Source organism: Macaca mulatta, chromosome 16 (assembly GCF_049350105.2).
Source record: "Macaca mulatta isolate MMU2019108-1 chromosome 16, T2T-MMU8v2.0, whole genome shotgun sequence".
NCBI lineage: Eukaryota > Metazoa > Chordata > Mammalia > Primates > Cercopithecidae > Macaca > Macaca mulatta.
In genome coordinates, this window is record NC_133421.1 from 77,719,577 (window position 1) to 77,732,299 (window position 12,723).

At 43.3% G+C, this 12,723-nt stretch overlaps 1 protein-coding gene across 19 annotated transcripts in view; it reads left to right on the plus strand.

Annotated features, from left to right (window-relative positions):
• BPTF (bromodomain PHD finger transcription factor) overlaps positions 1 to 12,723 on the plus strand; it is a 152,704-nt gene that overhangs the window by 129,590 nt on the left and 10,391 nt on the right. For 11 of the 19 annotated variants that reach the window (XM_028836699.2, XM_028836708.2, XM_028836702.2 and 8 more), the window contains 3 exons: positions 2,256 to 2,429; positions 3,137 to 3,329; positions 5,469 to 5,553. In XM_028836699.2, coding sequence (XP_028692532.2) covers positions 2,256 to 2,429; positions 3,137 to 3,329; positions 5,469 to 5,553 — 452 coding nt within the window. The remainder of the gene's footprint in view (positions 1 to 2,255; positions 2,430 to 3,136; positions 3,330 to 5,468; positions 5,554 to 12,723) is intronic. The other 8 variants (XM_028836703.2, XM_028836711.2, XM_015120174.3 and 5 more) reach the window with 1 other exon arrangement.

Sequence of the window (12,723 nt, forward strand, 5' to 3'; positions counted from 1 at the left end):
AAGTTTCCTTACTTTTTCAGTTAAAAAGATTTGCTTACAGAACTTCTTTAAATAACAAGACTTCTTTGGCCTGTTTAGAGTATTCAGATCACAGAAATTATGTCACACACAACTTCTTTGAAATACCTACATTGCATAAAATGAGGCACACAGATACATGTGCCCATTCCATCGAGATTGCCTCATTATTTTGTGTTATTTTATATTTTTCATTTTGTCATTATTAACACTTTAGTATACCAGGTTCATTCACTCCCTATTTTAGTTGGGATGAGTTAGTGTTTCTAAGGAGTGTTTCGTAATCTCTTGTCCCAAACTAGGCTGGTTTGGGAATCCAGTGAGAATGACTGAAAACTGAAATTCAAGTCCTGAACATCCTTCCAGAACACAGCCTATCACTCTGTGGAGATAACACACAAAGTATCTCAGGAGGACCCCCACCTGTGGAAGTGAAAATCATGTGAGAGTCATAGTTCAAAAGAAAAAAGTGCTGGGCACTGTGGCTCGTGCCTGTAATCTCAGCACTTTGGGAGGCCGAGGCAGGAGGATCACTTGAGCCCAGGTATTTGAGACCGGTCTGGGCAACATAGGGAGACCCTGTCTGTACAAAAAAATTGGCCAGGCGTGGTGGCTCACGCCTGTAATCCCAGCACTTTGGGAGGCCGAGGTGGATGGATCAGCTGAGGTCAGGAGTTCGAGACCAGCCTGGCCAACATGGCGAAACCCCGTCTCTGCTAAAAATGTAAAAATTAGCCAGATGTGGTGGCACACACCTGTAATCCCAGCTACTCGGGAGGCCGAGTCAGGAGAATCGCTTGAAGCTGAGAGACTGAGGTTGCAGTGAGCCAAGATCATGCCACTGCACTCCAGCCTGGGAGACAGAGCAAGGCTCCGTCAAAAAAAAAAAAAAAAAAAAGCCAGGCCTGGTGGCGCATGCTTGTAGTCCCAGCTACTCGGGAGGCTGAGGTGGGAGGATCACATAAGCCTGGGAGGTCCAGGCTGCAGGGGGGCCGTGATCCTGTCCCTGCTCTGCAGCCTGGGCTATACAGTGAGACAAAAGAGAAAAAAAAGTTAGTGGTAACAGGATAAACTACATAACCATATATTATTCCTTCACATTCATGAAGCAGGTCAAGTTGAAGCTTGAGGACGACTTCCATTCCTCTAGGTGAGGCATTCCTCAAGAAATGCCTTGGTAGAACTAAGAGTGCCAATGGTATCAGCAAGGCCAGTCTGGTTCCCTGTGATTCATGGTAATTCTCACTATGACTTTGACATGGTGTTCCTACACAGTGCCTATCAACACTTGTAGACACACTATATAAGCGTTTGTTACATTTACTTTTCCTTTTGTCATTAGGTCGTTTATTACAGAGGCCACTCTGCACTCCACAATCACACATTTATACAGCTCCGCCTTGCCAAGCAGTGTAGACCCTCACAGGTTTCGGATAACTATCCTTGCATCGTTCTCCACACCTTGTCCCCGGTGTTGAACTGAAGCAGCTCCTTCCATGTTCCCTGCTCGTTAATTAGCCAGGCCACTGTCCACATTGTCACAAACATTACATTAACAGGAAAACTGGCCCATGCCATATTCCATTATGAGAGATTATTTTTAATTCGATTAAATTCCAGTGTTTATTCAGAAAACCTGGTAGAGATTGAATTGCTCTATGTACCTTTCTTAGTTTTCTTCTTCATCTCATATTTTGACCATTTATCTTCTACACCTGGCTGACCTGCATGTTCCTTGTAGTGTAACTTCTACTTGGTGTTTGCGCTTTGCTTTGTTCTCAAATTTAAATTGTGAGATACATTTTCAAACCTATCTAAGAAATAGCCCTGATATTGAAATGGCTTCTGTGGAATAGGTTTGACAGATGTAAGTCTTTGATTCTTTGGCTTTGGTTTTTGTGCCTGTTACAGTTTTACACACATTCATTCAGAGGAAGACATTACCATCAATGTGTTGTTTCTTTTTTCAAATTCCAGTATGTTTTTAAAGACCCATATTTCACTAAGCAGTGTACTTGTTGAAACCGATGTGAGTGACTTTATGTGTCCACACGTGATAGAGCATCAGATACTGGAGTTTGCCAGGGGTAGAATGGTTGGATTCAGGAATGTTTAGCTGACTCATAAGCAGGAAGTTATCCTGTAAAAAAGTGAAGCAAGGCAGGGAAGACAGATTTAAGTACCATTGCAGCTCAAAATGACAATTACATTGTCATTTTCATTGTGAATACTTTTAGGTTCTATATTGGCTGTGATCTTTGTACTAACTGGTATCATGGAGAATGTGTTGGCATCACAGAAAAGGAGGCTAAGAAAATGGATGTGTACATCTGTAATGATTGTAAACGGGCACAAGAGGGCAGCAGTGAGGAATTGTACTGTATCTGCAGAACACCTTATGATGAGTCACAGTGAGTTCTGATAAGAGCATCATATTTAATAATTTAGGAAGCCAAATTGCTCTGACTGGTTACTTATTTATTTTAAAATAAAAAGCAGATTTTTTTTCTACATTTATTATACACTTACATTACAAATTCCTTTTCATTTTTCTCTTTTTCCCTTTTTACCTACCCTTCAAATTTTATCTTGCTTCATAGTGAATGTTTGAGACACATTGGGGAAAATGTGGTTTAATAGTAGATTTGATTCTTCAATATGTAACATAGAAATTAATGTGATTAAAATAGCCTGACTTGTTTGGACTTTATCAGTGTTTGAAATGGTGCTTTATTGTAGGTTAGAAAAACACTAATATGGGTACAAGCTCTGAGACTCTGTTATTAGCTTATAGGATTTTGAACTCCCATATGGTACTGTACTAGTTGAAAGATTTTTGGCTTTGTTTTCAGCTTTAAAATCAATTAAATGTTCCATATTTATCTTTAAATTTGTTCTCTAATATTACACAGTGTTCTTACAAATTTTTTTACTGCTTGTTCTTAACATCAAAAAATACTAAATTAATGTACTGGAATGCCAATCTTGAAAGTATTAAAACCATAATACTAAAACTATTTTGTATCCCAGGGTTTAGCAAATTTTCAGGTGCATGCTTTATTATAAGTAACATCATCCCATCTGTTTTGAACTCACATTTCCATTTCGGATCTTACAGATTTTATATTGGCTGTGATCGGTGTCAGAATTGGTACCATGGGCGCTGCGTTGGCATCTTGCAAAGTGAGGCAGAGCTCATTGATGAGTATGTCTGTCCACAGTGCCAGTCAACAGAGGATGCCATGACAGTGCTCACGCCACTAACAGAGAAGGATTATGAGGGGTTGAAGAGGGTGCTCCGTTCCTTACAGGTGAGACCCCTCTGTGTGCAGCATTTGAAAATGAAATCAGCCAGCAGAATTTTGGAAAGATTTCTAGGATTTCAACTTTCCAGTCTTAAAGTGATTATTTACTGACTCCCAGCTAGTCTAGTGAAGTGCCTGACAAACTTCAGTCCTTCACGTACCAGTGTCATGAGCTTTACCATATCCCCACACCACCTCAGCTTATTTCACACTCACAAGAATGATAACATGACTCACTTCTTTATATATTTTATTTTATTTTTTATTTTTTATTTTTTTTTACTTTTTTTTTTTTGAGACGGAGTCTCGCTCTGCCGCCCAGGCTGGAGTGCAGTGGCCGGATCTCAGCTCACTGCAAGCTCCGCCTCCCGGGTTCACGCCATTCTCCTGCCTCAGCCTCCCCAGTAGCTGGGACTACAGGCGCCCGCCACCTCGCCCGGCTAGTTTTTTGTATTTTTTAGTAGAGACGGGGTTTCACCGTGTCAGCCAGGATGGTCTCGATCTCCTGACCTCGTGATCCGCCCGCCTCGGCCTCCCAAAGTGCTGGGATTACAGGCTTGAGCCACCGCACCCGGCCATATATTTTATTTTTAAAGAAACTTCCTCTCACCCCCATGGATTGAGAAGCAGTATGATTAGATTATAGTTATTCTTGGCCAGGCACAGTGGATCACACCTGTAATCCCAGCACTTTGGGAGGCCAAGGCGGGTGGATCACAAGGTCAGGAGATTGAGACCATCCCGGGTAACACGGTGAAACCCCATCTATACTAAAAATACAAAATGTTAGCCAGGCGTGGTGGCAGGCGTCTGTAGTCCCAGCTACTCAGGAAGCTGAGGCAGGAGAATGGTGTGAACCTGGGAGGTAGAGCTTGCAGTGAGCGGAGATGGCGCCACCGCACTCCAGCCTGGGTGAGAGTGTGAGACTCCATCTCAAAAAAAAAAAAAAAAAAAGATTATAGTTATTCTTTTCCTTATGAAAAACAGAAAGGGGGCTGGGCGCGGTGGTGTACTCCCTAATCCCAGCACTTTGGGAGGCTGAGGTGGGCAGATCACAAGGTCAGATGTTCGAGACCAGACTGGACAAAAGGATGAAACCCCATCTCTCTACTAAAAATACAAAAAATTAGCTGGGTACGGTGGCGCACGCCTGTAATCCCAACTACTAGGGAGACTGAGGCAGGAGAATTGCTTGAACCCAGGAGGTGGAGGTTGCAGTGAGCCAAGATCGAGCCACGGCACTCTAGCCCAGTGACAGTGCGAGACTCTGTCTCAAAAAAAAAAAAGAAAAACAGGATGGGGATGGGTTGCAGGATTAGCAAGTGATACAGATGTATTGAAGACATGGAAAGCCAGTGTGGCTACTCACACCTATAATCCCAGCACTTTGGGAGGCCAAGGCAGGAGGATCACTTGAGTTGACGAGTTAGAGACCAACCTGGGCAACAAAGTAAGACCCCATCTCTACAAAACATTTTTAAAAATTAGCTGGACATGTTGGCACGCACCTGTAATCCCAGCTACTCGGGAGGCTGAGGTGAGAGGATCACTTGAGCACCGGAGGCTACAGTGAGCTATGGTCATGCCACTCCACTCCAGCCTGGATGACAGAGCAAGACCCCATCTCAAAAAAATGGGGGGAAATAAAAGGATATAGTGCACTGGATTGAAACTTTCTCCTCTTGTTATCATAATCACAAGAATTGAAGTAACTAAAAAGAGAATCATAGTCTCAATATGTGGTTGAATGTTATTTAACGACACATCTCTGCCACCTCATCATTAACCAGCTGTGGTAATGACTCCACACTTTGAACCCTTTCCACCTGTTTATAGAAGTGATTGCAATGCCAGCATCACTCAGTGACAACTCATCATGTAGGGCTCAGAATACTGATTCTGTGACTTCTAAGCTTGTGCTCCACCCCCCACACAAGGTCTTCTGACCAGCCTTTGAGTACCATTATTGTAGAGGAGACTCATCTTAGGTAACTTATTACTAGAGCAGAAATCACCTAATATAAAGTATTTCATGTATCAAATTTAAGACTGACTTTTGGGTTCATTGATGTAGTAACTCAGCTGAGAAACTTAAATGGAATTAGTGTTTTCACTGACAATAATGATGCTGCTTTTTCATTATAGGCCCATAAGATGGCCTGGCCTTTCCTTGAACCAGTAGATCCTAATGATGCACCAGATTATTATGGTGTTATTAAGGAACCTATGGGTAAGTACATGAGTTGAATATGAAGTTCTTCAGAAGTCTCAGTGGATGTTTTATTATCCATAAAATTAATATCTTAGAATATTTTTAGCAAGGCTGGTGGGGGTATAAATTGGTATGGTCACTTTGGAGGGTAAATTTGTAGTATCTATTAAAGTTTAGTTGTGCATACTCTTTTTTTTTTGAGACAGTCTCTCGCTCTGTTGCCCAGGCTGGAGTGCAGTGACACAATCTCCCGGGTTCATGCCATTCTCCTGCCTCAGCCTCCCAAGTAGCTGGGACTACAGGCGCCTGCCACCATATCCGGCTAATTTTTTGTATTGTTAGTAGAGATGGTGTTTCACTGTGTTAGCCAGGATGGTCTTGATCTCCTGACCTTGTGATCCACCCGCCTCGGCCTCCCAAAGTGCTGGGATTACAGGCGTGAGCCACCGCGCCAGGTCTTTTTTTTTTTTTTTTTTTTTTTTTGAGACAGAGTCTCGCTCTGTTGCCACGCTGGAGTGCACTGGTGCAATCTCACCTCACTACAATCTCCGCCTCCCAGGTTCAAGCAATTCTCCTGCATCAGCATCCCGAGTAGCTGGGACTATAGGCATGCACCACCACACCTGGCTAAATTTTATATTTTTTATAAAGACAGGGTTTCACGTTGGCCAGGATGGTCTCGATCTCCTGACCTCATGATCCGCCCCCCTCAGCCTCCCAAAGTGCTGGGATTACAAGCGTGAGCCACCATGCCCAGCCAATTGTGCATACTCTTGAACCCAGCAGTTTCATTTCTTAGGATTTACAGGCACACAAGTATGTTCATTGTGGGAGTGTTTATAATTACAAAAACATTGGAAATTGCAGGGTGGCTCACGCTGGAATCCCAGCACTCCGGGAGGCAGAGGTTGCAGTAAGCCGAGATCACACCACTGCATTCCAGCCTGGACCACAGAGTGAGACTCCGTCCAAAAAAAAAAAAAACCCCTGGGCGCAGTGGCTCACACCTGTAATCCCAGCACTTTGAGTTGCCGAGGCGGGCAGATCACGAGGTCAGGAGATCCAGACCATCCCAGCTAACATGGTGAAACCCCGTCTCTACTAAAAATACAAAAAACTAGCCGGGCGAGGTGGCAGGAACCTGTAGTCCCAGCTACTCGGGAGGCTGAGGCAGGAGAATGGCATGAACCCAGGAGGGCAGAGCGTGCAGTGAGCAGAGATCACGCCACTGCACTCCAGCGTGGACAACAGAGCGAGACTCCATCTCAAAAAAAAAAAACAAAGGATTGGAAATGAAATAAGTAGCCATCAATAGCGTAGCTATATCAAATGGTGTCTGACTGGAGTATTATGCAGCTTTATAAAAGAATGAGTGAAATTAATGATTGGGTTGTGGTCTATTTGATCCTCTCATCCTTCTCCATTCAATTCTGCCTCATCTTTTTCTGAAGGAGAGCAAATTTGATGAACTAGAGAGAATATACTCCTCATTTCCCAGAAAAAAATGGTAATAGCAGCCACAAGTAATTGTATCAACACTAATGGCTACAAATGATTGTATTAAAAGATAATTTATCTGCAAAAGAAATTAGAAAAATTAAAACGTAGTTAAAAGCTTCCAAAGGATCACTTACTGCTAATGAAAGAATTATGTTCCAAAAGCCAGCTAAGCATTTTTTTAAATGAGAAGAGTTTGTGTTTCATGGCAGCTTCAAAGAGGGGGAAACATGAAGAGGAAATAAATGAAGACTGTCTCTGAAAAACAAACATAAACAAGTAGTTATTACTTCTGTTCTCCCGATGCTGAAAATGGAAGGAGTTAATCATTGTACATATTTCAAATTTGGGTAGTCACCATTGAGAAGGTACCCGGGAGACTGAGACAGGAGAATGGCGTGAACCTGGGAGGCAGAGCTTGCAGTGAGCCGAGATTGTGCCACTGCACTCCAGCCTGGGTGACAGAGCAAGACTCCGTCTCAAAAAAAAAAAGAAAAAGAAAAAGAAAATTTAGAAAATAAATACTACACAAAATTAGCCCGGCATGGTGGCACATACCTGTAATCCTAGCTGCTCGGGAGGCTGAGGCAAGAGAATCGCTTGAACCTGGGAGGCAGAGGTTGTATTGAGCCAAGATTGTGCCACTGCACTCCAGCCTGGACAACAGGAGCAAAACTCTATCTCAAAAAAAATAAAAAATAAAATAAATAAAGAAGATAAGCCGGGCACAGTGGCTCATGCCTATAATCCCAGCACTTTGAGAGGCCAAGACAAGTGGATGGCTTGAGCCCAGGATTTCAAGACCAGCCTGGACAACATGGCAAAACCCTGTCTCTCCAAAAAAATTTTTTTTAAATCAGCCGGTGCTAGGCACAGTGGCTCATGCCTATAATCCCAGCACTTTGGGAGGCTGAGGCGGGCAGATTGCTTGAGATCAGGAGTTCAAGACCAGCCTGGCCAACGTGGTGAAACCTTATCTCTACTACAAAAAAAATACAAAAATTAGCTGGGCGTGGTGGCAGGTGCTTGGACATTGTATGGTTCCAAGTTAATTAAGTATCCCTTAAAGTCCTAGGAGAACACATAGGTGAGTATATATCATGGAGGATATTAGCCTCCCAGCTAAGGACTCTGAGGCACAAAAATCACTTGAACCCAGGAGGCAGAGGTTGCTGTGAGACAAGATCATGCCACTGCACTCCAGCCTGGGCAACAGAGAAAAACTCTGTCTCAAAAAACAAAAAGAGATAGTCATTACTTTTGGTGTGTTCTTGTATGCATGGGTGTTAAAATTCATATCATACAGTAAATACAAACATTTTCCTATGTAAATCTTCTTCAAAAACCCATGATTTTAATGGCTTTTTATGGTCCATTAGTTGAATATACCTTAGCTTATTTAACCAAAATTATTTTCTTGAAGAGCTGGTTTTCCTGTTTGTTTTTGCTTTTTTTAATACCAAGATAAACCCCAAATGGTGGCTCACCCAGCACTTTGGCCAAGGCAGGTGGATAGCTTGAGCCCAGGAATTTAATACCAGCCTGGGCAACATAGTGAGATCCTGTCTTTACAAGAAAACAAAAAATGCTTAGGGGGCTGAGGCGGGAGAATTGCTTGAACCAGGAGGCAGAGTCCAGCCTGGCGAACAAGAGCGAAACTCCATCTCAAATAAATAAATAGCAAAAAATGGCCGGGCACGGTGGCTCACATCTGTAATCCCAGCACTTTGGGAGGCTGAGGCGGGTGGATCACCTGAGGTTGGGGGTTCAAGACCAGTCTGACCAACATGGCAAAACCATCTCTACAAAAAAAATACAAAATTAGTCAGGTGTGGAGGCACATGCCTGTAATCCCAGCTACTTGGGAGGCTAAGACAGGAGAATTGCTTGAACCCAGGAGGTGGAGGTTGCAGTGAGCTGAGATTGGGCCATTGCACTCCAGCCTGGGCAGCAAGAGTGAAAGTCCGTCTCCAAAAAAAAACCTTTAGCCAGGCCTGGTGCCTCATGCCTGTGATCCCAGCCACTCAAGAGACTGAAGGAGGATCGCTTCAGCTGGGAGGTAGAGGCTTTAGTGAGCCATAATCACACCACTGTATTCCAGCCTAGGCAACAAAGCGAGACCTTGTCCCACAAACATAATAATAAAATACAGATATACATCCATACTAAGTTAAACATAATCTCCTGTATCTCCTAAGTAGGTAAATATAATAATATAGATCTCCCAAAACATGTTGAGAAAAGAAGTGAAAGTTACAGAGCAGTACCCAGATTTTAAGCAGTAAACATTTATTTTCTAAGAGTACCTAGATATGTTTAGAAATGCATAGAAAATGTCTGGAACAATATAGACTAAACTGAAAATAGTAATTTTCTTTAAGGGTATAAGGGAACCAACAAAATCAGCAACTTTTATTTTCTTAAATAGAAATAAGTTTAAATGAGTTATCATGTTCGGTAATGTGTTTTGTAAACTTAATACTTTTTCACATCAGCTGTTATAGACCTACATCATTTTTAATTATATGAAATTAAAATTAACACCCCCCAGCCAGGAATGGTGGCTCATGCCTGTAATCCCAGCACTTTGGAAGGCCGAGGTGGGCGGATCACAAGGTCAGGAGATTGAGACCATCCTGGCTAACTCGGTGAAACCCCGTCTCTACTAAAAATACAAAAAATTAGCCAGGTGTGGTGGCGGGCACCTGTAGTCCCAGCTACTCAGGAGGCTGAGGCAGGACAATGGCGTGAACCCGGGAGGTGGAGCTTGCAGTGAGCAGAGATCGCGCCACTGCACTCCAGCCTGGGCAACAGAGTGAGACTCCGTCTCAAAAAAAAAAAAATTAACACCCCCCATCAATAGTTTTGTTGTGTGTAGTTTTTGCTAGTAAAACAACATGTCACTGAACATCTTTGTTTATACATCTGCCTGTACTTGTTCTAAAAAAACAGTCTCCAGGTGAAAGGGTCTAACTATATTTGAGGCTTTGCTGCTGCTGTTCTGCCCAGGCTGGAGTGCAGTGGTGCCATCACCAGCTCACTGCATCCTCATCCTCCCAGGCCCAGGTGATTCTCCCACCTCAGCCTTTTGAGTAGCGGGGATGTAGTACACTGTTTTTGTTTATTTTTTGACACGGAGTCTCGCTGTATCGCCTGGGCTGGAGTGCGGTGGCACTGTCTCAGCTTACTGCAACCTCTCCCTCCGTGGTTCAAGCGATTCTCCTGCGTCAGCCTTCTGAGTATCTGGGATTACAGGCGTGCGCCACCACACCCAGCTAATTTTTGTATCTTTAGTAGAGTCAGGGTTTCACCATGTTGGCCAGGCTGATCTTGAACTCCTGACCTCAAGGGATTCACCCACCTTGTCCTCCCAAAGTGCTGGGGTTACAGGCGTGACCCACCGCACCTGGCCCTTTTTAGGCTTTTTTTTTTTTTTTTTTTTTTTTTTTGAGACAGAGTCTCGCTCTGTTGCCCAGGCTGGAGTGCAGTGGCCGGATCTCAGCTCACTGCAAGCTCTGCCTCCCAGGTTTACGCCATTCTCCTGCCTCAGCCTCCCGAGTAGCTGGGACTACAGGCGCCCACCACCTCGCCCGGCTAGTTTTTTGTATTTTTAGTAGAGACGGGGTTTCACCATGTTAGCCAGGATGGTCTCGATCTCCTGACCTTGTGATCCGCCCGTCTCGGCCTCCCAAAGTGCTGGGATTATAGGCTTGAGCCACCGCGCCCGGCTTTTTTTTTTTTAAAAAAAAAAAAAACAATGGCCAGGCAAGGGTGGCTCATCACTGTGACACCTCCACACTTCAGCCTGCGCAACAGAGTGAGACCCTGTCACAAAAAAAAAAAAAAGAATTATTTTTAAATTACACTTTAGGGCCGGGCACGGTGGCTCATGCCTGTAATCCCAGCCCTTTGGGAGGCTGAGGCGGGCAGGTTACAAGGTCAAGAGTTCAAGACCAGCTTGGCCAACATGGCAAAACCCTGTCTCTACTAAAAATACCAAAATTAGTTGGGCATGTGGTGCGTGCCTGTAATCCCAGCTACTCAGGAAGCTGAGTCAGGAGAATTGCTTGATCCCAAGAGGTGGAGGTTGCAGTGAGCCGAGATCGTGCCACTGCACTTCAGCCTGGGTGATAGATCGAGACTCCTTCTCAAAAAAAAAAGAAAAAGAAAAAAGATAAAAATTACACATTAGCAAATTGAACCAGCTTCCACTAATTGTGTATATCTATAACATTCTGTCTGCACTCTTGAAAAACACTGAGTATTATCACTCTTTTGAGTGGCATATTTTTTGTCTTTGAAAATATTTATTTCAAAAGTAGTGTGTTTTATAGTGTACAAATGCAGATGTTACAGAGATGTAAAATGTAATATTTACCACTACTCCCATATTGTCCCCTACAGGTAACCTCTGTTAATAGGCCAGTGTTATCATTTTTAATTTCTGCTAATTTGTCAAAGAAAGTGTTTTTATGTAAGAGTATCCTATTTACATATTTCTTCTATTTTTCTCTCGAGATATTTATATTGTTATCAGTATTATTTAAGGGCTTTTATTTTATATTTTCATTTTTTGAGAAGGAGTGTCACTCTGTTGCCCAGGCTGGAGCACAGTGTCATGATTTTGAATCACTGCAACCTCCAGCACCCGGGTTCAACTGATTCTTCCACCTCAGCCTCCCGAGTAGCTGGCATTACAGGCGCCCACCATCACACCCAGCTAATTTCTGTATTTTTAGTAGAGATGGGGTTTCACCATGTTGGTTGACCAGGCTGGTCTTGAACTCTTGACCTCAGGTAATCCGCCCGCCTCTGCCTCCCAAAGTGCTGGGATTACAGACATGAGCCACCACGTCTGGCTATTTAAGGGCTATTTGTTTGTTTGTTTGTCTTTTTTTTTTTTTTTTTTTTGAGACGGAGTCTCACTCTGTCACCCAGGCTGGAGTGCAGTGGCCGGATCTCAGCTCGCTGCAAGCTCTGCCTCCTGGGTTCACGCTGTTCTCCTGCCTCAGCCTCCCGAGTAGCTGGGACTATAGGCGCCCGCTGCCTCGCCCGGCTAGTTTTTTTTTTTTGAATTTTTTAGTAGAGATGGGGTTTCACCGGGTTAGCCAGGATGGTCTCGATCTCCTGACCTCGTGATCCGCCCGTCTCGGCCTCCCAAAGTGCTGGGATTACAGGCTTGAGCCACCGCGCCTGGCCTTTAAGGGCTATTTGTATACTAAAAAGAAGTAAAAGTTTTATGATTTTTTTGGCATATGGTAGTTTTTAACATTTTTTGGAGTCATATCTATTAATCATAAATAGGCATCATGCTTGGAGTCTTTTTCCTCTTCCATGATATATACTCACCTATGTGTTCTAGGACTAAATTTAAGGGATATCTAATTAACTTGGAGCCATTCGGTGTCCAAGCGTTATTCACATACTTTATTAAAACGAAAATTAGTCAAGCAGTAGTAACCAGCACATAATATAAGTATGAACCAAGAATGTCCTAGTGTGATGTGTTCGCTCTTTCCTGTACACCTTACATGAACCTACAGCATTGATGTGCCAAGTCTTGCTTGGAATCAAGCTATGTGTATTTTCACAGTTCTTCACATTTACACATTTTTTTTAAAACTACATAAACTGGAGCTTTCAAAGAGGTGTGTGTGTGTGTGTGTATACTAAAATATATATAACACAGTT